Source organism: Elephas maximus, chromosome 13 (genome assembly GCF_024166365.1).
Source record: "Elephas maximus indicus isolate mEleMax1 chromosome 13, mEleMax1 primary haplotype, whole genome shotgun sequence".
In the NCBI taxonomy this organism is placed as follows: Eukaryota; Metazoa; Chordata; class Mammalia; order Proboscidea; family Elephantidae; genus Elephas; species Elephas maximus.
Window position 1 is genome coordinate 91,877,544 of NC_064831.1, and position 27,327 is coordinate 91,904,870.

General features: G+C 43.3%; 1 protein-coding gene across 1 annotated transcript in view; it reads right to left on the reverse strand.

Annotated features, from left to right (window-relative positions):
* The window catches only part of ADAMTS17 (ADAM metallopeptidase with thrombospondin type 1 motif 17), a 473,699-nt gene that overhangs the window by 373,154 nt on the left and 73,218 nt on the right, over window positions 1–27,327 (reverse strand). Inside the window, exon 4 of the mRNA XM_049905242.1 lies at window positions 13,287–13,459. Within this exon, the coding sequence (XP_049761199.1) occupies window positions 13,287–13,459 (173 nt within the window). The remainder of the gene's footprint in view (window positions 1–13,286; window positions 13,460–27,327) is intronic.

Genomic DNA, 27,327 nt, shown 5'->3' on the forward strand with positions numbered 1-27,327 from the left:
ACCGTATGGACTTTGGTCAATAATGATGTATCAATCCTGGTTCATTATCGTAACCAATGTTCCCTAATAATATGTTAATAACAGCAGAGTACTGTGCGCGGGGGAGGAAGTAGTGTATAGGAATTCTCTCTACCATCTGCTCAATTTTTCCATAAATCTAAAACTCTTCCAAAAACATAAATTCTATTAATTGAAAAAATTATAAAAAATACAGCTTATGCTTTTCCAGTCCAAAAAAAAATATCGAAGAATAACTATGCAGAATTCAAATTTCAGTGCCCATAAATGAAGTTTTACTGGCACATATAAAAAATACATAGGTATGAGAAATATAACCCAGGTTTTATTAAACAGGCCTTCTGAGGCCAAAGAAGCTCCCATAAAACTAAATACCCCCCTCAAAAAAAAAATAAGTATGTGATTAAAAAGAAAACCCTCTGGAATCACACACACATATACAAATATACACACACTCACACAAAACTAAGTCGGACATCAGTATATAGGAAGATGAATAGAACAAGCGATTTTTTTAAAAAAAGAAATAGAGCTTTAGAAGATCCTGGCAGGAAGGTCAAAACTCCAGTTCTGGGCCTTCCTGCAGGAGGCTGCAGGGGAGCTTTATGATGAGGAGAGAGAGACCACTGCCTTCTGGGTCCCTGCTGCATGCCAACCTGTCCTGGGCACATCACGGCATCATCTCCAAGCCTCACCACTACCTGTCCAGGTAGATCTCTCCACCCCCTCTCAGCCACAGAAACAAGCTCAGTGAGGCAAAACAAGCAGGACCTCTAGCCCATTGACGGCCCAGATCCAAACCCAGGTTTGTCCAGACAACAAGTCCCTGTTCCTTCCTTCATTCCCCGAATTCCTCATTCTACACAAAGTCTGTCACTGAGAAAAAGTTATAGGCACGAAAAGGGTCTATTGTTCTCAACTCCGCACCTCTTGTTGGCAGAATGTAAAGGCCTCAGTATCAAGAAGCCAAAGGGAGGTACTTCAAGGTGAATGAAGAGATGGAGGAAACCAAATAAGACAGAGGAACCAAAGATGACGTGGATGAGGGGGGAAAAAAAACCTATTAGACTTGAGGAGACCAAGGTCATTATGACCCTCCCAAGTTCCTCGTCAGTAATATGGAGACAGCAGACCCAGAAAGGTACAGTGGGGAGGTGATAAAGGAGGAAGTGTAAGAATTGGGGAAGTCCCTGGGAGGTACAGATGGTTAACGCACCTGGCCGCTAACCAAAAGGATGGAGGTTCAAGTTCACCCAGGGGTGCCTCAGGAGAAAGGCCCGGTGATCTACGTCCCAAAAATCAGCCACTGAAAACCCTGTGGAATACCATTCGACTCTGACACACAAGTCAAAAATCAACTCCATGGCAACTGGTGGTAAGAGATGGAGGGAATGGGACCAGAAGCTCTTTAATATTCCACTTGGTTTTTTCTTGTAGACACAACTAGAAGGGAGAATTTCCAGCAAAGGCACTGAAAACTACTCCAGTTGGTGTTGCATTTACAGTATCAAGACATCGGAGCAGCACAAAGCAACCACCACAGCAGGCAACATAGCCAGGGTCAATTCAGGCCAAGTGACGCTGGTCAACAGCTCAGCGCCCACCGCACACGTGTCGGAAGCTGAGCACACGCATTATCTGAACATCTGTGGGGAAAAGGGATTAGCTGTGTTACTGCTGGATTTTCACTCTTTGAAAACGATTATGGAAGTTAAATAAGATGTATCATTGTCTAATATTTTCTCCCACAAGGAAAAAGAGAATGCGTTCAGTTGTTCTGTTCTCACTTCTTTTTTTTTTTTTCTTTTGTTAAAATTTCTTTACCTCAAGAACAAAAGAGCAGTTATTTATTTCATACTGGACCAGCCACGGGCCAATTCTAAAGTCATGTCTTAATCACTTATGCCCAAACCCGGGTGAAGAAGGGAAAAGCACATAACTTTTTCCTTCTTTCTATATTTCAAGAACCACCCAGTGGCTGCAATTCACATTTTTCCTAAAACATTCACCATTAGGATTGAGCCCAAACTGGAAAACCTCAGTTCATGAAATTTCAAAACACCAACATTGAGAAGAATGAAAACATGAGGTTAGGACAGACAGAATAGAAATTGTACAGTGTTTCAAGGTGTAATCTAAATGCCCCATGCCTGTCATGTCAATGCCAGCCAAACACCATAGACATTCAGGAATATCATAGGATTAAGGAAGTCACCTGGTAAAGTGATTCGCAGTGATACTCTGACAGACCACAGAAAGAAAGGCAAAGGACCCACAAGGAATGATGTTTTAGGAGAAACAAAACAATAGAAAGAAATTTGCTTGCCAAAATCTCTCGTTTTCATCCTGCTGGCTGACAGTCCAGAATTATGTACACTTTATATACACTGACCCCACGCTCAGCTGTCACTTCCCTGGGAGCTTGCCGTCAGCTGCCGCTGAGTTGGCCCCCAGCTCATGGCGACCCCATGCACAATGGGAACAAAGCGCTGCCTGGTTCAGTGCCGTCCCAACAACTGGTTGTGTATCAGACCATTGTGTTCCACAGGGTTTTCACTGGCTGATTTTTGGAAGCAGATTGCCAGGCCTTTCTTCCTATTCCGTCTTAATCTAGAAGCTCCACTGAAGCCTGCTGAGCCACGTAGCAATATGCAAGCCTCCAGTGACAGATGGGCAGTGGGTGTACATGAGGCGCACTGGCTGGGAACCAAACCCGGGTGTCCACATGGAAGGCAAGGATTCTGTCCCTGAACCATCCTTGTCCTCTGAGTGAACGTGCACAAAAAAGATGTGCAATGCAAGGGAGAAAAAGGCTTCATGCTCTAACTCACGTTCTCCAGTAAGGCTGCAGAGAGGCGTTTCCTCCTGACACGTAACTAGGGCATCCCCACCCGAGACAGCAGGTATTAGGGCCCGACCATGGGCTATAGTGCCGTGTCTGCCACCTGGCGTGCACTGTAACACACCAGCACAGCCCCACAGAGCAGCAGGACACAGTGGACTCGGCGTCTGGCCACCCAGCCAGGTGCACCACATGAAAATCTAACAACGGCCACAACACACTTGGCAGTGGGCCCCCGAGACATGGACAAACTCCCCCACTCTTCCCATGGATACTCGGGCTCAGGAGCAAACTTGTGGAGACTGTGGCCATCCGATGTTAAGGGAGATACCTGGCTGGGCTGAGGACAGCATGGCCAATGGTCTGGAAAGTCTGTCTCCAGCCTCCAGATGTGGCCACGTCCCAGGCAAGTGTTCGGGCCCCTGGCTATGTGTGTCACATTTCCTTGGCAGCCGGGGCCTGAGCCAGCGGGCCTGCTGCCAGCGGAGCACTGCAGCTGTCCAGGCTGGGTGACAGGGGAGCGGCAGAAGGTGGACAGGGACCAGGGAAAGAGCAGATGGTGGGTCATGGGAGGAGCTGCCCACACTGCCCTCTGTCTTCACAAGAGCAGTGCCTCTGCAGTTGCTGGGAGCTCTGCGGGGACCCTCACGCTTCACCCTCAGGGCCCATCCCCTAAAAAGGGAGGCGCTACATTCTCCAGCACAGAGGCTCTCAGAGTGGGGTCCCCAGACCAGCAGCATCAGCACCACCTGGGCACTTGGAAATTCAAGTTCTTGTCCTCTCCCCAGACCTGCTGACTCAGAAACCCTGGAGTGGGGGAGGGGTGCCTTACCATCTGTGTCTGACAGTCCCTTAGGAGCTCCTGATTCCACTGGAGTGTGAGAACCTCAGCTCAGGCACAATCCTAGTTACACCCGTTACCAGAGAGCAGGGTCTTGTCTGTTTCACAGGGTAACTGAGTAAAATTTATGTCATTCTTCCTCCAACCAGAACTTGCCTGGAACGTCTCAGGTTTTTCATTCCATTCCATGGTAGTTAAGGAAGCTAAAAACAACCAAAGCTCTGTGGGGCAGCCTGGCTTTCCAACTCAGCTGCCCGATCCAGGGTTTCTGGTGTCGGTGCCACCTGGCCCATCTGCAGTGTGTTCCTAACCCTTTTCCTGTGTCCCCACCGCCCCAAGCAAACGCACATCGAGACAGTCCCTAAGAAGGCATCGTGGCACGTCTGGAAGATGGACAGACACCAGCCCGGGCACCATTCCGTTGCTTAACACCAGCTCGAAGGCCCCACCTGGAAGAGGCTTCTTCCTCCGTGGTACTTACGCAGGTAAGTGGTTTCCAGGGGGCACTGATGCTATTTCCACAGCCTGGAGAAAGACATTCTGAGAGAAGCTGGCAGCCAACACCAGCAGGCTTTCTCCCAGGTCCAAGCCCCCAGCAAACATGCTCTGGAGGCTCCACTGACTTCACGTTCCCACTCACTGTTCCTGGGGGCTTGTTTGATGACAGCTTCAGCCCCCACCCCTCGCCCAGCCACAACTATTCCCGTCCTCCTGGCTTCAAGGTTATCTCACTTACAGCAGGAACCTTTTTCTGAAACATCCACCAACACCACAAGCTGCTGTCAAGCCAACTCTGACTCATGACCTCAGAGCAGAACTGTGCTCCATAGGGTTTTCAATGGCTGATCTTTTGGAAGTAAATCACCAGGCCTTTCTTCCGAGGCATCTCTGGGTAGACTTGAACCTCCAAACTTTTAGTTAGTAGCTGAGTATGTTAACTGTTTTCACCACCAAGGGACTCGAAAACAGCCACAGGAAGGGGAATTCTTTTAATTTCCTAGGGTTTGAGGGATTGAAGAATGGTAGTTGCAGCAGGAGGGGAGTGTGGGGAAGAGGAGGGGGTCTTGTTAAAACAAGGTGTAATGTCTGAACGTTTAAGGTTCTTGGGTGGCACAAACAGCTTCCTCTTGGCTACAAACCTACTGTTCGGCAGTCTGAACTCACCCAGCAGTGCCGTGAAACAAAGGCTCAGAGACCGACTTCCATAAAGATTATAATATGGATGGACCTGGAAGACATTATGCTGAGTGAAATAACTCAATCACAAAAGGACAAATATTGTATGACCTGACCTATATAAAAAGACAAGAAAAGGAAGATGCATAGAGAACAGTTTAATACTGGTTACCAGGGGTAGGAGGGAGAAGCAAATAGTGGGTTAACAGTGACGGAAATACCACACTGATCAAGGGTACTGCTGCACAGTTGATTACTATAGTTTCTGTTAATAAGTTGTACACCTGTCGAAAGCTGAACTGGCAAAAGCTATGTGATAGACATATTTAAAACAATGACAAAGAAAATAAGAAGAGCAGCTCATGGGTTTTGGTTTCTCAGTTTGGAGATTTAGAATCATGGTTTAATGGGACATCCCAGTTAACTGGCCCAATAACATGTTTAGAGCTTCTGCTCTATTTCCTAGTTCATTCTGTAGTGCCTGGGGTCTTAGAGGCTTGCAGGCAGCCATTCAAGACACAATAATTGGGCTCTATTCACCTGGTGCAACAGAGGATAAAGGAGCATCAGGGACAGGAGGAGGATATGGAATGTGTGGCTAATTGCCTCCATGAACAACTGCCTCCTTTGCCATGAGACCAGACGGACTGGATGATGTCCAGCTACCATTACTGAACATTTTGATCAAAAATTCCATAGAAGAATCCTGATCAAAAGGGGGAAAACACAGAACAGAATTCAAATTCTCATGGAATTCAGACTTCCTAGAGCCACGGAGGGTGAATGAACCCCTGAAACTCTTGCCCTGGAATAATTTTTAAATCTTAAACCAAAAATATCCCCTGAAGTCTTCTTAAACCAAACAATAGTTTAGCTTAACTAGTAACAGATGTCTGTCCGTTTGTCCTATTGTGGGAGCTTGCGTGTTGCTGTGATGCTGGAAGCTATGCCACTAGTATTCAAATACCAACAGGGTCATCCAAGGCCGACAGGTTTCAGCTGAGCTTCCAGACTAAGACAGACTAGGAAGAAGGACCCGGCAGTCTACTTCTGAAAAGAATTAGCCAGTGAAAACCTTATGAATAGCAGCTGAACACTGTCTGATATAGTGCTGTAAGATGAGCCCCTCAGGTTGGAAGGCACTCAAAATACGACTGGGAAAGAGCTGCCTCCTCAAAATAGAGTAAACTTTAATGATACGGATGGAGTCGAGCTTTCGGTACCTTCATTTGTTGATGTGGCACAACTAAAAATGAGAAGAAACAGCTGCAAACATTCATTAATAATCAGAACATGGAATGTACGAAGTATGAATCTAGGAAAATTGGAAATCGTCAAAAGTGAAATGGAATGCATAAACATCGATATCATAGGCATTAGTGAGCTGAAGTGGACTGGTATTGGTCATTCTGAATTGGACAATCACGTGGTCTACTACGCTGGGAATGACAAATTGAAGAGGAATGGCGTTGCATTCATCGTCAAAATGAACATTTCAAGATCTATCCTGAAGTATAAGGCTGTCAGTGATAGGATAATATCCATATGCCTACAAGGAAGACCAGTTAATACGACCATTATTCAAATTTACGCACCAACCACTAAGGCCAATGATAAAGAAATTGAAGATTTTTACCAACTTCTGCGGTCTGAAATTGATCAAATATACATATACATGCACTGATAATTACTGGTGATTAGAATGTGAAAGTTGGAAACAAAGAAGAAGGACCAGTAGTTGGAAAATATGGCCTTGGTGACAGAAATGATGCCGGAGATCACATGATTGAATTTTGCAAGACCAATGACTTCTTCAGTGCAAATACCTTTTTTCACCAACATAAATGGCAACCATACACGTGGACCTTACCAGATGAAATACACAGGAATCAAATCGACTACATTTGTGGAAAGAGATGAAGGAAAAGCTCAATATCATCAGTCAGAAAAAGGCCAGGGGCCAACTACAGATCAGACCATCAATTACTCAAATACAAGTTCAAGCTGAAACTGAAGAAAATTAGAACAAGTCCACTAGAACCAAAGTACGATCTTGAGTACATCCCACTTGAATTTAGAGACCATCTCAAGAATAGATTTAATGCATTGAACACTGATGACTGAATACCAGATGAGTTGTGGAATGACATCAAGGACATCATACATGAAGAAAGCAAGAGATCATTAAAAAGACAGGAGAGAAAGAAAAGAGCTAAATGGATGTCAAAAAAAGACTTTGAAACTTACTCTTGAATGTCGACCAGCTAAAGCTAAAGGAAAAAATGATGAAGTAAAATAGCTGAATGTAAGATTTCAACGGGTGGCTCAAGAAGACAAAGTATTATGACGATATGTGCAAAGACCTGGAGATAGAAAACCAAAAGAGAAGAACATGCTCAGCATTTCTCAAGCTGAAAGAGCTGAAGAAAAAATTTAAGGCTTGAGTTGCAATAGTGAAGGATTCCATGGGGGAAAATACCAAACAAAGCAGGAGGCATCAAAAGAAGATGGAAGGTCTACAAAGAGTCACTATACCAAAAAGAATTGGTCTATGGTCAACCATTTCAGGAGGTAACATCTGATCAAGAACTGATGGTGGTGAAGGAAGAAATCCAAGCTGCACTGAAGGCACTGGTAAAAAACAAGACTCTGGGAATTGACGGAATACCAATTGAGATGTTTCAACAAACAGATGCAGCGCTGGAAGTGCTCACTTGTCTATGACAAGAAATTTGTAAGACAGCTACCTGGCCAATCTACAGGAAGAGATCCATATTTATGCCTATTCCCAAGAAAGGTGATCCAACTGAATGTGGAAATTATCGAAAATTATCATTAATATCATATGCAAGCAAAATTTTGCTGAAGATTATTCAAAAGTGGCTACAGCAGTACATTGACAGGGAACTGCCAGAAATTCAAGCTGGATTCAGAAGAGGACCTGGAACCAGGAATATCATTGCTGATGTAAGATGGATCCTGGCTGAAAGCAGAGACTACCAGAAGGACTGTGTGGATCATAACAAATTATGGATAACATTGTGAAGCATGGGAATTCCCGAACACTTAATCGTGCTCATGTAGAATCTGTACATGGATCAAGAGGCAGTTGATGGAACAGAACAAGGGGATACTGCATAGTTTAAAATCAGGAAAGGTGTGTGTCAGGGTTGTATCATTTCACCATACCTATTCAATCTGTATGCTCAGTAAATAGTCCAAGATGATGGGCTATATGAAGAGCAGGGCATCAGGATTGAAGGAAGACTCTTTAACAGCCTGCGTTATTTAGATGACACAACCTTGCTTGCTGAAAGTAAAGAGGACTTGAAGCACTTACTGGTGAAGATCAAAGACCACAGCCTTCAGTGAATATAAAGTGAATATAAAGAAAGCAAAAATCCTCACAACTGGACCAATGAGCAACATCACGGTAAATGGAGAAAAGGTTGAGGTTGTCAAGGATTTCATTTTACTTGGATCCACAATCAACACCCATGGAAGCAGCAGTCAAGAGATCCAAAGACGCACTGCATTGGGCAATCAGCTGCAAAAGACCTCTTTAAAGTGTTGAAAAGCAAAGATGTCACCTTGAGGACAAAGGTGTGCCTGACCCAAGCCATGGTGTTTTCAATCATCTCATATGCATGCGAAAGTTGGACAATGAGTTAGGAAGACAAAGAAGAACTGATGCCTTTGAATTGTGGTGTTGGCAAAGAGTACTGAATATACCGTGGACTGCCAAAAGAACGAACAAATCTGTCTTGGAAGAAGTACGACCAGAATGCTCCTTAGAAGCAAAGGAGATGAGACTACATCTCACATCCTTTAGACATGTTATCAGGAGGGAACAACCCCTGGAGAAGGACATCATGCTTGGTAAAGTAGAGGGTAGACTGACACAATGGCTGCAACAATGGGCTTAAGTGTAACAATGATTATGAGGAAGGCACAGAACCCGGCAGCGTTTCGCTCTGTTGTACATACGGTCGCTGTGACTCAGAACCAACTTGAAGGCACCTAATAACAATAACAACTGTTTGGTTTTAAGAAGACTTCAGGGGATACTTTCTATTTAAAGTTTAAGGATTATCTCAGGGCAATAGTTTCAGGGGTTCATCCACCCTCCATGGCTCCAGAAAGTCTGGGTTCCATGAGCACTTGATATTCTGTTCTGCATTTTCCCCCTTTTGGCCAGGATTCGTCCATGGGTTTGGTTTTAATGTCCAAATGTAACATATTTTTAAATTTACTTAATAGTGACTGCCAACTAGAGCAGCAGAAAAGGGTTGAGTGATCAGAGAAAGTGTGAGGGGGCACAGTGCTCTGGTGTGATCACACTGACTAAGAAGCTGCAGTCCAGATAACCAAGGGCTAAATGTGAAGACACTGCCCTTCACCGCAGTGGGACTGCCGGTATTACAGAGGCCAGGAAAGCCCTAAATTCAAATTTAATGTGTCTTGCCCCAGATTTGCCCTCAGCAGTGGGCTCTTGAGTCTGAAGTCTTAGTACAGGCAGCTGCAGCACAGTGAGGGGTGTGTGATAAACCCAAGGCCCTGACCCATCAGGCACTTACTTCAGTCCTTCCAGTACACAGCAGGGGGAAGTGATCCCTATGTACCATCCCTCCCTGCCTTGTGATAAAAACAATCCCCCTGACCAGATGATAAATGATGAAAACAAATATCGAAGTAGCAGCTCTGTTTTATGACTACTTTAGTTATCATAATGGATGTTCATTCCTTGCACTTATGCCCTGGACAATTAAATAAATACATGAAATAAAATTATCTGCAGATGAAAGAGTCTGGCATGTAGTCAGGCACCACTTGCCCTCACCCGGGGTTTCATCTGGGCAGACTGCAGCACTGCAATCCCACCATTAACAACACCTCTGATGGAGATCTGAAGTTGTGCAAACGAAGAGCATGAAAATATTTCTCAGAAACCAGTGCCAAGCACCGGGACCAGTTAACGGAACTCTCATAGTACCTATTTCCCAAGGGGGTAGCCTGGGGCCCTTGTTCTACACTTACAGAGGCCCATGCCTTGCAAACTGCACCAGTTGATGGCTCTCCAGGGCCTGCACAGCAGGTGTGCTTTGCAGAAGAGCCTGTCAGGTAAGGACGGCAGTTGGGTCCAAACTAACTCTATGTAATGCATATATTTTCCAAATGCTACTGAAACAACCTCAACGTTAAAGTGGGCATGTCTAAGGGTGTGAAAAGGACCAGCTGAGTTTGTTACAGATACAGGTATGTGTTGCTTAACGCCCACGATATGTTCTGTGAAATCAGACTTTATGTGATTTGGACCTGGTACGAACACCATATACAGCAAAGAGGCGTGCAGGACAATCCCTTGGGGACCTTGGGATCCGCGCTGCCACAGCTGTGCCAAGGGATTGCATGAAAACTTTGACTCCACTGTCAACAGTCCTGCATAGTCACCACCTGGTCTCCAAAAGCCATGCCTGGCTCCCACCAAAGCACGCACTTGCCATGCAGCTGGCCAACTCCAGGCACGCCACTGGCTTTCCCTTTCTTTCTACCTGCCTACCTTTCCCGCCCTACCAGCCCCTCCTCCATCTTCTTTTCTGCCTCTGCCTCCTCCCCCAGTCACTTTTTCTGCTCCTCCTCCCACCACCACCGCAGCCCAGGCCGCTCAGTGGTCGCTGCTTTGGGAGGAGCCTGTCCCTGGCATGATGCACTGGGCATCCTGGCCTAGTGGGACAGCAGCCTCAAGGTATATGCCTCTGGGCAGTTCTGGAGGCATCTGCACGGTCCCTACCTGAGGCAAGCACAGGGGGACAGGCATCCTCCGGGGGATGCCAGGACAACTCCTTCCCCCTGCTGCCCCACAGCCAGGGCTGATGCTGGATCCGGAGAGCTAGTGACAGACAGACAGGATCTACAGTACTTAGTAGGGTACCTCTACTATGTCCTGTTCTCCAGTCTGGATTTCTGAATGCTATTATAACCTTACAGGACCACAGACACATATGCGGTCAGACATCGCCCCAACAAATGTAACTTGGCACATACCTGTAGATGTCATTGTTGTTAGTTTCTGTCAAGTTGGCCCCCAACTCATGGTGACCCCACGCACACTGGAACAGACTGCCAGTCTTGCACCAGCCCCATGATCGGCTGTGGGTTGGACCGTTGTGATTCACAGAGTTTTCACCGGCTGAAGCAGACCTCCGCTGAAACCTATTCAGCACCATAGCCATACACAAGTCCCCAGTGACAGGTGGGTGGTACCTGTGCCCAGGTGCACTGGCTGGCAGTCATCCTTGGGTCTCTCGCACGGAAGCCGAGAACTCTACGACTGAACCACCAGTGTACCCACACACATAGAGGCCAACAAAAAACAAAACCAGTTGCCACGGAGTCAGCTCTGACCCATGGTGACCCCATGCGTGTCAGAGTAGAACTGTGCTCCACAGATTTTTCAAGGCTGTCACTTTTCAGAAGCAGATCACCAGGCTTTTCTTCCAAGGAGTCTCTGGGTAGACTCGAACCTCCAAACTTTCTGTTAGTAGCTGAGTGCTTCACCATTTGTACCACCCAGGGACTCCTATATGAAAAGATATGGGTCCCTAAAGTAGGCACTGAAAAGTATCTTAAACCAAGCAGGGTCCCTGTGGGTGTTACCACACCCATTAAGCCCAGGACTGGGTTTATGAAAATCTCTTTTCCTGTGACCATTTAAGGGAGAGGCTTGACTGGGATGGCAACTTCCTATGTGGCCTTCGTGATGTTCCCAAGCCTCTCTGCCTTTGGGTCTCCTTGGCTCCTTTAGCTACTGGGCATACTCAAGAAAATGAGCTATTAGACTCTGTCTCCACCACAGCGGAGAATGCAGTCCTGGGGCCCTCTGTTCAGGCCACTGCATGCCACTCTGGCTGCCCAGCTACCGCAGTCCCACCTACCAATGCCCAGAGCTGGATCCCACCAGGGATGAAACACCAAGGGTTCATCTGAGCTTCTGTGCCCAGACTCACCCACAGCCTCACCCAAACTACCTCTAAAAGCCCCACAGTCCTGCTTAGCAACAGAATTCCAAACACAGGCAAAGATCCATCTGCTGACCTTGCTCCACCTTGACTGACACCTGGCCCAGAGACCCTGCAACCTGGGGACTGAGGCATGCCACCTCCCACAACAGCCAGCACAACCAGGGCCTCAAGAAGGTGCCCTGCCCACCCACTCCTGCCTGTCCCCTCCAGAACCTCCATCACTCTCCCCCCTCATATTGATTGCTCAACCTCTTGCCTCCCATTTACATCTGTCCCATAGCTACACAGCTGTTGGCTGCCCAACACTATACCTTCCTTGTGACAGGAACTAACAACCCTGACCCACTGGTCAGGAGGCAGGCTCAGAGTGGTTTCGACACTGCCTGTGCCTCTCCCCTGGTAAGTGGCAGAGCAGGGATTTGACTCAGGCCTGCCTGAATCTAAACCCCACACTCTAACCTCTACCCCACCTTCCCTCCAATCAGCCCCCATTGACCCTGCTTCCACCTACCTAGGCTCTCCTCTTCATCCCATCTTTCCTCTTCACCCCACCCCCAATCTGGCCAACCCTTATTCTCTCCCAGCTTAAGACTCCCTTTCACGAAGCTTCCCTCCTACTGGATGTAATCACTCCCCCACCCTCCACTCCACCACGATGACCCTGCAGATACTCTTGTGACATGACAGCTTTATTCACCTGTCAGTGCCACTGCCTTCTGAGGGAAGGACAGGGCCTTTTTGGTACTTGTATCCCCAGCATCTCCTGCAATGCCTGTAGGTTTTAAAATGTTTGTTAGGAAAAGGGATGAATGGGTGAGTTGGGATGCATGCTAAGATCCTTCCATGCCTAAAGTTTGAGGACTGTAGCCTCCACGGGCCTCCCTGCCATCATGTGAAGAAAGCTTCCCCCTATCCCATTCAACAGTCTGATGTAGACACAGGCTACATCATGACTCCTTCCTTGGGTCCTCAGTTCAAACACTCTCCCTCCTTCCTGCCAGGCCCTCAGGGAGCACATCAAGCTGTGTTTCACACTACGCTTTCTTTGATTCCTCCCACTAGTTGGCTAACTTTGTGTCCCCCTTGGAGTGGGTCTTGCACATGGCAGTGTCTGGGAAAGCCTCTGGTGATAAATTACAAGCAGGGGCAACTCACTGAGCAGGCCCAGGCCCCTGAACACTACCAAGAGCCATGACCAAGGTGGCGTCGGCAACGCAGGCACTCCCCATCCCTCTGCAATACCCAGCGTTCACAGGATATGTGCACAGCCCCGCCTCCCAGTTTCTTCCTTAATTGGGGAGATGGTTAAGATACAGCACCCGCTTCCTGAGCACCTGTCAGGGAGTACACAGCGCACCCTGCATAAAGGCTCATGTCCCGCACTTACCATATTCATGACGGTGAGGATGAACCTCTGGGCTGCCTCTGCCCCGTGGTACTGGACCATGTTGGCGTCAGCCACCACCAAGGTCTCCACTGTGTACTCGTGGGTGAGCCGGATGGCATTCCTCCGCTCACGCCAGTCCCTCGAGGGCCTGTCCTTCCTCGACTTCTTATGTCCTAGAAAATAATGGAGACATTTGTGTAGTCCTTGGTGTCTTGATAGTCAAAGCCACACAAGGTGAACAAGCCTTCCCTTGAGCCCTCCCAAGAGAGCTCACTGAGGACTGGGCAGCAGAGAGCCAGAGAGTCCATTACCTTCACCATCATGTAGTTGGACCTGAGTCCACTCATGTGGGGTGGAGGGGCAGAAGCAGACACACAGCCAGCTTGGGGGGACCAGACGTCAAGTGGCTCACACACACCTGTCACAGCCAACAAGGCCCATGGGACGGGCAAGAAGAGCCATCCCTTCAAAGGGACATGGAAAGCAACAGAAAATCTGCAGAGGAAAAGGAAATGTGGATCCAGGCAGGAATGGTCTGGAAATACTTCAGGTCAAGGAGCAGAGCTACTACATTCTTTCTGAACAGTTACACCTGCTGTTGATAATTGGGACCAAGGAAGCCAGAGGACTGTGGGTGCAAGGCATTCTCCTGGAGGCTGGCCTTCCAGCAACTGTTCTGAGCCTCATGAATAAGGACCCATAACCACTGACAGGCACTAAAGTGTATGTCAATAGAAACAATCAGACAAAAATACCAGGACACACATGTCCAGGGTAAGAAATCAGGCTTTTGTTTGTCCTTTCCTCAAGACAGGAAGGGTTATTAGTAAGTATGTGTGCAGCCCTCTGTTGACTCTTCAGCTTCACTGTTTTCCTGTTAGATCTTACTTTCACAAGCAGCTATTGTTATTAATGAAAGAGACCGTGCCTGACTGTCCATGCCTGTTCAGTCAGGAACCACACAACACGGTCTTTGTATACCTCTGAACAACACTAAAGGTCAATATGAACAACCTGCACTCTCACAATCCAAATGTGAATAGAAGGCAGTTCTTTACTTTGACGGTTCTTCTTTCCATTTTTAGCACTGGCCTATACTGCTATGATCGCTGGTACAATTTACATGCAGCAAAGCATAGGCTGCATACATACAAACAGGCCCATACAGTGGTCCGGTCACTTCATAACCAAAAATGCATAATATAAAATCATCTGAGATAGGGATCATAACTCACAAACAAGAATATTCTGTACAAGTAATTTACAACAGTGAAAAATTAGAAAATCTAAATGTCCAGAAAGTGAACCATGATAAAATGGTGTGCACACAAGAAAATCACGTTTATGAAAACTATGTAATGATGTAGAAAAAACTAAATATAAATATGTATATAGAATTAGATCTCAATTTTGCAGAGACTTTATATACCAGTTATCTATAGGCCCCAAGGTCCCTGAGTAGCACAGTTTGCACGTATCAACTAATCTAAAGGTTGGTGGTTCGAACTCACCCAGAAGCACCACAGAAGAAAGACCTGGAGATCTTCCTCCATAAAGACTGAAGTTAAGAAAACCCTATGCAGCAGTTCTACTCTATAACACATGGGGTCACCATGAGTTGGAATCAACTCAGTGGCAGTGGGAATAGGCCCCAAAAGATAAAAAATTAAAAACACTAGGAAGAGCTTAACTAAAATGCTAATGGTTTGCTCCCAGCCAAGTAACATATCAAAATCCTGCACTGAGAATCAGTCTTTCAAGTCACCTTTTGTCTATAATGTAGGAGTAATAATACCTACCCCTGCCTCCCTATGGACCTTGAGGAGCTAATATGACAGGTGTCATAAAGGGTGAAATGCCCCATGAGGTAATACAAGCCCAGAATACTAAATAGCAGGTTCCCAATGGCCAGGTACTCTGGAGTTCCTAAAGAGTTGTCACTATCACTATCTCACTTGTTGTTGTCATCACCCCCAGCCCCTAGCCCAGCAATTGATTGGAAATAAATGCTTATTAAATGAATGAGTGGATGGATGGATGGACGGATGGATGGATGGATGGATGGATGGACAGACGGACAAACAGGTGGAATTCCCATTTGCTAGATAACAAAGCTGAAGTCAAGCACAAGGCAAGGGTGAATTTCACCCTAGAATGTTTCTGCCCCTTAGCTCGGTCCCTATGTGGGACAGAAACTGTGCAAAGAGGCTCCTCGTTGCCATCCGAATTTAGAACAGGAGCGTGAGGAAAGACTGCAGAAAACTGGGCAGGAAGGGAGTCAGCCTGGAGCATGATGATCTCAACTCAGCTGCTGTATGCAGGACCTGGCCAGGAAGTCAACACCTGCTCTTCTGGAGCCTTCTGCTGGCAGCATTCCTTCCACATGAAAGGTCTCACCTTCAGTTGCTTGAACAACATTATCCTGCAGGGATCCTAGGGCATGGCACCTGACCTTCCCTCTAGTAGTCTTGCTCACTTTGCTGTCACACCAGAATCACACCAGGCCAGCTATGGCCCCCAAGACAGTCACCAGTGCTCTGTCCTGTCGCTGTGTTCCAGGGGAGAGGCCCCAAGACTTGGTTCAAATCCCCTGTGGCCAGGTGAGTGTCTGCAATTCAGAATGTTCCAGATTTTGTGAGCATATGTGGTGTGTATGCTGTGTGTTACATACCTCTTTTGGGGAGGGGGACTGGGAAAGAACCCCATAATCAATGCATTAACATTTCTGCAGTACAATGTATAAAGTGGGGTAAGTAGAGACATTAAAAACTAAATCTGTCCTAGAAGAAGTATAGCCAGAATGCTCCTTAGAAGTGAGGATGGCAAGACTTCGTCTAATGTACTTTGGACATGTTATCAGGAGGGATCACGGCCTGGAGAAGGACATCAAGCTTGATAAAGTAGAAAGTCAGCCAAAAAGAGGAAGACCCTCAATAAGATGGGTTGACATAGTGGCTGCAACAATGGGCTCAAACATAGCAATGATTGTGAGGATGGCACAGGACTGGGCAGCATTTTGTTCTGTTCTACGTGGGGTCACAATGAGCCAAACTGACTAGACGGCACCTAACAACAGCAAGTGAAGATGCAGAAGAGCCGTATGTCAACTCAGGTCAGGCCTTACCACCAATCAAGTGTTAAAAGTCTCCACTCATGGGGACGGGACCTGTATCAGGCCTCAAGTCCTGTCCTGGTGTCATGCACACCAAGGATGCTCTTGAGTCAGGCCCAGAAGTTCATTTTGCCAACACACTGCTGGAAATGGTCCTGACTTAGTAGATTTTCATCTTTGGCTTCACATTATTTTCTTACATTTTATTTTCCCTTTATCCCAATTATCTCACTAAAAAAAAAAATTATATACTTATGTACGATACTCTAAATCCTTTGGGAACATAATGGGGAAGAGGGAAAGGAAAGGAAGAAACAAAGCACATTCTAAATGTTGTACTGTTAGAATATCCAAATTATTATTTATTATAAAAGTTTTAGTACTGTTGAAAATACTGACCAAATATAGAAACTGTCACTGCAATAACTAGTTTTGTTCATGACAAACTAAAAAAAAAAAAAAACTCAACTACGAAGTGCCAAGCATTATATGAAATAGAGTTATATCCTTTCACCATATTTATTTGATCTGTATGCTGAGCAAATAATCTGAGAAGCTGGACTATGTGAAGAAGAATGTGGCATCAGGATTGGAGGAAAACTCATTAACAACCTGCAAAATGCAGATGATACAACCTTGCTTGATGATACAACCTTGCTTGCTGAACGTTATGAGGACTTGAAGCACTTACTGATGAAGATCAGGGACTACTGCCTTCAGTAAGGATTACACCTCAACAGAAAGAAAACAAAAATCCTCACAACTGGACCAATAAGCGACATCATGATAAACGGAGAAAATATTGACATCAAGAATTTCATTTTACTTAGATCCACAATCAACACCCATGGAAGTAGCAGTCAAGAAATCAAACGATGTATTGCATTAGGAAAATGTGCTGCAAAGATTTCTTTCAAGCATTAAAAAACAAACATGGGAAGGCAGAGCCAAGACAGCAGACTAGTCAGATGCACTAAGCCATCCTACTGCAACAAAGACCTGAAAAACCAAGTAAAGCAGATACAGACATAAATCCTAGAACCCTGAACCTTAAATGAAGGGATAAAGCACTAGATTGGAAGTCATTAAGAAACTGATAAAAAACGGTAAAGGAATAAAGAGTCAAGTTTCCTGACCAAACAGCATGACTCAGTGTTGCCATCTTGGAATAAAGCCAACAACCTACACTCAGAAAGGCACCTCCACAGAATTCCCAGTAGAAGACAGAGGTACACTGTGGATACATCCAGGGCTAAGTAAGATCACATTTGCTGGCTGCAACTCAAGAAGCCCAGACTCTCTCACCTAGTAACCACAAAAGCATGCTCCTACAACCTCCACCTCTCTGGTGAACAGCAGATATAATTGCCCCATCATGGCACCACAACAGCTGGGAACCAGAGTACCAACCACACCCTATAGCCCCCCTCCATCTAGCTCCCCTGCCCTGCTTTCACCCCACCCTCCTTCCTCTCTCCTCCACACGACAACCCATAGTCCAGAAAGAACATGACCAGGACCCCAGGCTCTTCCCCATTGGCTCAGGAACCCCCCACAGACCACAGAAACCCCACTCCAGCCTGGCCTGATTCACACTTCAGATACACAATCCATCTTCGCCCCTTCCCTTCTTACTGGATCTGCCCTGCTGCACCAGAGCTGAGCAACTGTCCCTGCACACCACAAGAATGTGGTGAGAACTATAGCACCCACAGATGAGCAAGCAACAAAGTACACCTGGTCCACTCACCCAGATATAACAAAACAAAAAAGCAGGACTAAATAAACATATAATCAATAAATAAGCAAATACCTGAATGTCTTGGGGGCAGCATACAATATCAGAACATATGAAAAAAAAAAAAAAAAAAAAACAGGACAAGATGGCTCCAGTAAGCAACCAGAATAAAGCACCAGTTGACCTTCCAGTAGAAGAAAAGGCATTCAAACTACCTGATATGCAATACAAAAGTCTAATATTCAGGGATTTCTAAGAGATTAGGAAAGAGATCAAGGAAAATGCAGACAAAATCAAGGAAACACAGACAAAACCTACCAAAACACAGCCAAAATCAAGAAAAACACAAAGCAATGCAAGAATTCTGAAAAATAATGTAAGAACAAAATGTCAAAATAAACAATTTGAAATCATACAAAAACAGCAATCAAAAATCTAAAAGATAAACAACAAAACTTCAGAAATGGACCACACAATAGAAGGTGTTAAGAGCAAATCTGAAATAACAGAAGACAGAATCAGCAAAATTGAAGATAAATCCGCAGATGCCACTTTGAGGAAAAACTGGAGAAAATAATGAAGAGTGAAGAAAACCTAAGAAATATGAGGGATACAATCAAGAGCAAAATTTACATGCGGTTGGAGTTCTAGAACAGGGAGGAGAAAATGGAAAACACAGAGAGGATCATTGAAGAGTTGCTGATAAAGTATTTCCCTAATATCACAAAAGACAGAAAGCTGACTATCCAAGAAGCTCAACAAACCCCATATAGGACAGACCCCCAAATAATGTCATTAAGACATATCATAACCACACTAGCAAAAACCAAAGACAAAGAAAGAATCAGGAAAGCAGCCTGAGAAAAACAAGTCACATACAAAGGGGAAACAATAAGACTAAGCTCTGATTACTCAGCAGGAAACACGCAGGAAAGAAGGCAATGGAAAGATATATATAAAACCTTGAAAGAAAAAAAATTGCCAACCAAGAATAATATATCCTGCAAAACTCTCTCTCAAACATGACAGCGAAATTAGGGCACTTCCAAATAAACAAAAATTAAGGGAATTTGTAAAATCAAACCAAACGTACAAGAATTACTAAAGGAGTCCTTTGGTTAGAGAACCAACATCAGATAAAAGCTTGAATCTAGGACACAGGTCAGTATCAGCCAAATACCGACCTAGGTAATGAATTCTCACGGATAAAACAAAACTAAAAGATATAAAACAGGGCTAAAGATGTCAATCTTTAAATGATGACAATGTCAGAACAATAAAAGGTGGAATATACAGTATAGATATAGAACTTTCAAATGCAGGGGAAGTCAAGGTGATATCAAGTAATGAAACACTAGTTGAAACTTAAGAAGATAAGGGTAAATTTCAAGGTAACCACAAAGAAAGTTAACAAACCTACTCATCAAAATAAAGAAGATAAACGAAGTCTCAGTAACCACAAAATCTACAATAACAAAAGAAACAAAAGGAAATTTCACATACAAAAGGAACTCAGCACAGGAGAGTAAGAGGAGCAAAGAAAACATAAGTACTACAAAAAAAAAAAAAAGCACTAAAAAAGGACAGCAATAAACTCATATTGAATGGAAATGATTTAAATGTATCCATAAAGAGAGAAAGAGAATGGATTAAAAAACCATGAACCATCAATATGCTGTCTAATAAGGGACACACCTTACATACAAAGACATATTAAAAATAAAAGGAAGACAAAAAAATAAATCAAGCAAACAGCAATCAAAAAAGAACAGAAATGGCAATACCAATCTCAGATAAAATAGATTTTAAGGCAAAATCTACCATAAAAGACAAGGAAAGACATTATATAATGATCAAAGGGACAATCCACTATGATGACATAACCATAATAAATATCTATGCACCTAATGACAGGGGTTCAAAATACATGCAACAAATCCTAGCAGCATTGAAAAGAGAAACTGACAGCTCCACAATAATAGCACGAGGCTTCGACACACCCTTCTCTGTAAAGGACACAACAGCTAGAAAGAAACTCAGCAAACATACAGAAGATCTTAAGGCTACAATCAACCATCTTGACCTCAGAGACATATACAGAACACTCCATCAAACAGCAGCAAAGCATATATTCTTTTCCCGCACACACGGAATGTTCTCCAGAATAGAACACATCTTAAGCCACAAAGCAACCCTCAACAAAAATCCAAAACACTGAGATAATACAAACCAACCTTTCTGATCACAAGCCATCAAAATAGGAATTAATATCAGGAAGAGCAAGGAAAAAAAATCAAATACATGAAACTGAATAATGCCTTGCTTAAAAATCACCGGGTAATAGAAGAAATCAAAGATAGAATTTAAAAATTCCCAGAATCAAATAAAAATGAAAACACATCACACCAAAACCTTTGGAACACAGCAAACTCAGTACTCAGAGGTCAATTTATAGAAATAGATGCACACATTTTAAAAAGGGACAAAATCAAAATGTTAGCTATACAACAAAGAAGAAAGGAAATGGAGGACATTACAACAGACCCAGTTGAAATAAAAAGGATCATAACAGTGTACTGCGAGAAACTATACCCCAACAAATATGAAAACCTAGAGGAAATGAACAAATTCCTGAAAACACATTACCTACCTAAACTAACACAAACTGAAGTTAAAAATCTGAACAGTCCCGTAACTAGAGAAGAGATTGAAAAGGAATTAAAAAAAAAAAAAAAACACTCCCAACAAAAAATAAAACCTTGCCCAGATAGCTTCATTGGAGAATTCTACCAAACATTCGGAGAAGAACATGCACCAGTACTACTCAAAACTATTTCAGAACATAGAAAAGGAGAGGATACTTCTGAATTCATTCAGCATAATCCTGATACCAAAACCAGGCAAAGACACTACAAAAAAAAAAAAATTACAGACCAATATCCCTCATGAATATAGATGCAAAAATTCTCGACAAAATTCTAGCCAATAGAATTCAGCATCAGAGCTAAAAAAAAAATACACCCCGACCAACTGGGATTCATACCAGGTATAGAAGGATGTTTCAATGTTAGAAAATCAATCAACGTAATCCACCCCATAAATAAAATGAAAGAATCACATGATCATCTCAAATGACACAGAAGGCATTTGATAAAGTTCAACGCTCATTCCTGATAAAAAAACTCTCAATAAAATAGGTATAGAAGGGAAATATCTCAACATAATAAAGGGCCCAGAGGGCACTGCAGTTAAAAGCTAGGCTGCTAACCAAAAGGTCGGCAGTTCGAATCCACCAGGTGCTCCTTGGAAACCCTATGGGGCAGTTCTACTCTGTCCTATAGGATCGCTAGGAGTCAGAATCGATTCGACAGTAAGTTTGGTTTGGTTTTTGGTTTATACAAAACCAACAGCCAACATCACTGTTTTAATGGAGAGAGGCTGAAAACATTCCCTTTGAGAACAGGAACAAGACTGGGATGCCCTTTATCTCCATTCCTATTTCACATTGTGTGGGAAGTCCTAGCTAGAGAAATAAGGCCTGAAAAAGAAATAAAGGGCATCCAAATTGGTAAGGAAGAAGTAAAACAATCCCTGTTTGCAGATGATATGATACTATACATAGAAAACCCAAAAGACTCCACAAGAAAACTACTGAAAGTAATGGACTCAGCAGAGTAGCACAATACAAGATAAACACACAAAAATCAGCTGGATTCCTACACACCAATAAAGAGAACTACTAATGGAAATCAGCAAAACAATACCACTTAGCACCCCCAAAAATAAAATACTTAGGAATAAAGCTAACCAGGGATGTACAAGACCTATACAAAGAAATCTATAAAACACTACCGCAAGAAACCAAAAGAGAACTACAAAAATGGAAAAACAGACCATGCTCATGGATAGGTAGACTCAACATGGTGAAAATGTCAATTCTACCCAAAGCGATCTACAAATACAATGCAATCCCAATCCAAATACCAACAGCATTTTGTAACGATATGGAAAAACTAATCATTAACTTTATATGGAAGAGAAAGAGACCCTAGATACGTAAAGCTCTATCAAAGAAGAAGAATAAGTAGGAGGACTCACACTACCTGACCTCAGAACCTGTTATTCAGCTACAGTAGTCAAAACAGCCTGGTACTGGTACAACAACAGACACACTGAGCAATGGAACAGAATCAAGAACCCAGATGTAAATCCATCCACCGACAGTCACCTGATCTTCAACAAAGGCCCAAAGTCCATTAAATGACAAAAAGACAGTATTTTTAACAAATGATGCTGGTAAAACTAGATGCCCTTTTTTTTTTGAAGAATTATACAGGAGCCATACCTCACATCACAGACAAAAACTACTTCGAAATGGATCAAAGACCTAAAAATAAAACCAAAAACCATAACTACCACAGAAGAAAAAATAGGTTAACTCTGGAGGCCCAAATACACAGTATAAGTAGGACACAAACCATAACTAAAAATACACAAACACCAGAAGATAAGCTAGACAACCGGAATCGTCTAAAAAATAAACACTTGTGCTCATCAAAAGACTTCACCAAAAGAGTAAAAAGAGAACCTACAGACTGGGAAAAATGTTTTGGCTATGAAAAATCCAACAACGGTCTCATTTCTAAAATCCATAGGAAAATCCAACACCTCTATGTCAAAAAGGAAAATAATCCAATTAAAACATGGTCAAAGGATATGTACAGACACTTCACTAAAGAAGACATTCAGACGGCCGACAGACACATGAAGAAATGCTCGTGATCACTAACCTTTAGAGAACGCAAATCAAAACTACAATATTATACCATCTCACTCTGACATTACTGGCAGGAATCAAAAAACAGAAGATAATAAATGTTGGAGAGGCTGCAAGGAGATTAGAGCTCTAATGAGCTGCTGGTGGGAATGTAAAATTGCAAAACCATTTTGGAAAATGATACTGTGCTTAATTTAAAAGCTAGAAATAGAAATACCATATAATCCAGCAATCCCAATCCTAGGAATATATCCTAGAGAAATAAGAGCCATCACAGGGATAAATATATGCACGCCCATGTTCATTGCACCATTACTCACAACAGCAAAAAGATAGAAACAACCTAAAAGCCCATCAACAGATCAATGGATAAACTATGGTACACACACACAATGGAATACTACGCAAACATAAAGAGCAATGATGAATCTGTGAACAGCTCACAATATGGATGAATCTGGAGGGCATTATGCTGAGTGAAATAAGTCAATCACAAAAGAATAAATACTGTATGAGACCACAAAATTGTCTCATGAAAGGTTTCTGCGCAGAAAGAAACAATCATTGATGGATATGAGGGAGGGGATGGGTGAAGAGGGAAAAACACTAACTAGACAATTGTTATGGATCAAACTGTGTCCCCCAAAATGTGTGTCAACAACTTAGCTAGTCCGTGATTCCCAGTATTGTGCAATTGTCTACCATTTTGTCATCTGATATTTGTTTGTTGAGACCATCCACTTGTAGTATTTCTGTTATAACAGTACTAGATAACTAAGACAACAATAGATAAGTGGTAACTGGTAAAGGGTAAGACAGTACACAATACTCGGGAAGTCAGCACATCTTGACCAAGGCAAGGCCATGGAAGCTTCACAGATACATCCAAACTCCCTGAGGGTTCGAATCACTGGGCTGAGGGCTGATGGTCTCAGGGAATATCTAGCTCAATTGGCATAACATAGTTTATAAAGAAAATGTTCTATATCGTACTTTGGTGAGTACCATCTGGGGTCTTAAAAGCTTGTGAGCTGCCATCTAAGATACTTCACTGGTCCCGCCCCATCTGGAGTAAAGGAGAATGAAGAAAACCAAAGACACAAGGAAAAGGTCAGTCCAAAGGACTAATGGACCACAACCACCACAGCCTCCACTAGATTGAGTCCAGCACAACTAGATGGAGCCTGGCCACCACCACCAACTGCTCTGATAGGGATCACAATAGAGGGTCCCAGACAGAGCTGGAGAAAAATGTAGAACAAAATTCTAACTCACAAAAAAAAAAAGAGCAGAATTACTAGTCTGACAGAGACTGGAGAAGCTCTGAGAGTATGGCCCCCAGACACACTTTTAACTCAGTACTGAAGTCACTTCTGAGGTTCACCCTCCAGCCAAAGCTTAGACAGGCCCACAAAACAAAACAAGCTAAATGGGCACACCAGCCCAAGGGCAAGGACAAGAACGCAGAAGGGGGCAGGCAAGTCGGTAACAGTTAACCCAAGGTCAAGAAGGGGAGAGTGTTGACATGTCATGGGTTTGGCAACCAATGTCATAAAACAGTATGTGTATTAGTTGTTTATGAGAAACTAATTTGCTCTGTAAACCTTCGTCTAAAGCATACACACACACACACACACAAAAAAAAAAAAAGAAAGAAAAACATTTGCCATGGAGTTGATTGCAACTCATGGCAACCTCATGGGTGTCAGAGTAGAACTGTGCTACAAAGGGCTTTCAATAGCTTATTTTTCAGAAGTAGATTGCTAGGCCTTTCTTTCAAAGTATCTCTGGGTAGACGCAATCCGCCAATCATTCGGTTAGAAGCTGAGCACATTAACTGTACAATTTGTAGGCAGGTGCTTCTACCGTTTATAAGTATAAAGCCAGTGGAAATTCTACAGGACATCGCCCCAAAACTCTTTAAGTTGTCAAACACTAGGAAACATGAAGAACCATATAGATTTCCACTGATACTACATTCTATAACTCTGTAACCAAGAGCATCCAACCCATGACTGTGAATTGACTGTTTTTACTTCTCTTAACTTCTGGCCATGAAACTAGTATAGAAGCTAGGAAATAGTAGACAATAGCACAGGCTTTGAGCCAGCCAGATCCGCGTAGGATGCGCGAATCTGCCATTTGCCAGCTACGCAACACTGTGAAAGTGGCTTGGCCTCTCAGAACCTCAGTTTCCTAATCTGTGGAAATAAAAATTGTAAGTGGCAATAAAAAAACGAATGTTTCTAATAATATATATATTTATATATATAAAGTTAAAAAGAGAAATTAAAAACCAAAGGAAACACAATTATACCAACAATAAGGGTCACGTGGTAGTTGTGATGATAACAATCATAATGAATGGTGACCCAACACACATGGGGCACTTAGTACACACAGCCACAGGTTGCTGAGCCCTCCACGTGCTCAAATGACGGAGCCTCACAGCAGCCCTAGGGGTCATAGACTATTACTATCCCATCTTACTGATGAACAAGCTGAGGTACAAAGAGATTTGTTAGAGACCTTGCCTAGGGCCACTAACCTAGTTGACTGGATTCCAGCCCAAACACTACCCATTCTGCCTTCAAATTTCATTTGGAGTTTCCTAAAAGGCAGAAGAATAAAAGCTAAACATGCCAGACTGTTTTATAGCTCTCTTCCAACAAGAGAAACTACACCATTCCTCAGGGAAAGATAGTACTTTCCTCACACCAAATTCTAAAATAAAAATATCAAGTAGCAAAATACTTAGGAATAAATCTTACCAAAGATATAAAAGACCTATACAAAGAAAACTAAAAAGTACTACTACAAGAAACTAAAAAGGACCTACTGAAGTGGAAAAACATACCTTGCTCATGGATAGGAAGACTTAACATAGTAAAAATGTCTATTCTACCAAAAGCCATCTATACATACAATGCACTTCCAATCCAAGTTCCAATGTCATTTTTTAATGTGATGGAGAAACAAATCACCAACTTCATATGGAAGGGAAAGAAGCCTCAGATAAGCAAAGCATTACTGAAAAAGAGGAAGAAAGTGGGAGGCCTCACTCTACCTGATTTCAGAACCTATTATACAGCCACAGTAGTCAAAACAGCTTGGTACTGGTACAACAACAGGCACATAGACCAATGGAACAGAATTGAGAACCCAGATATAAATCCATCCACATATGAGCAGCTGATATTTGACAAAGGCCCAGTGTCAGTTAATTGGGGAAAAGATAGTCTTTTTAACAAATGGTGCTGGCATAACTGGATATCCATTTGCAAAAAAATGAAACAGGACCCATACCTCACACCATGCACAAAAACTAACTCCAAATGGATCAAAGACCTAAACACAAAGACTAAAACGATAAAGATCATGGAAGAAAAAATAGGGACAACCTTAGGAGCCCTAATACAAGGCATAAACAAAATACAAAACATTACCAAAAATGACGAAGAGAAACCGGATAACTGGGAGCTCCTAAAAATCAAACACCTATGCTCATCTAAAGACTTCACCAAAGGAGTAAAAAGACCACCTACAGACTCGGAAAGAATTTTCAGCTACGACATCTCAGACCAGCGCCTGATCTCTAAAATCTATATGATTCTGTCAAAACTCAACCACAAAAAGACAAACAACCCAATCAAGAAGTGGGCAAAGGAGATGAACACAACACTTCACTAAAGAAGATATTCAGGCAGCTAACAGATACATGAGAAAATGCTCTCGATCATTAGCCATTAAGAGAAAGGCAAATTAAAACTATGATGAGATTCCATCTCACTCCAACAAGGCTGGCATTAATCCAAAAAACACAAAATAATAAATGTTGGAGAGGCTGCGGAGAAACTGGAACTCTTATACACTGCTGGTGGGAATGTAAAATGGTACAACCACTTTGGAAATCTATCTGGCGTTATCTTAAACAGTTAGAAATAGAACTACCATACAACCCAGAAATCCCACTCCTAGGAATATACCCTAGAGAAACAAGAGCCTTCACACAAACAGATATATGCACACCCATGTTTACTGCAGCTCTGTTTACAATAACAAAAAGCTGGAAGCAACCGAGGTGTCCATCAACGGACGAATGGATAAATAAATTGTGGTATATTCACACAATGGAATACTACGCATGGATAAAGAACAGCGACGAATCTGTGAAACATTTCATAACATGGAGGAACCTGGAAGACATTATGCTGAGTGAAATTAGTCAGAGGCAAAAGGACAAATATTGTATAAGACCACTATTATAAGATCTTGAGAAATAGTATAAACTGAGAAGAACACACACTTTTGTGGTTACAAGGCGGGGAGGGAGGGAGGGTGGGAGAGGGTTTTTTTACTGATTAGTTAGTAGATAAGATCTGCTTTAGGTGAAGGGAAGGACAATACTCAATAC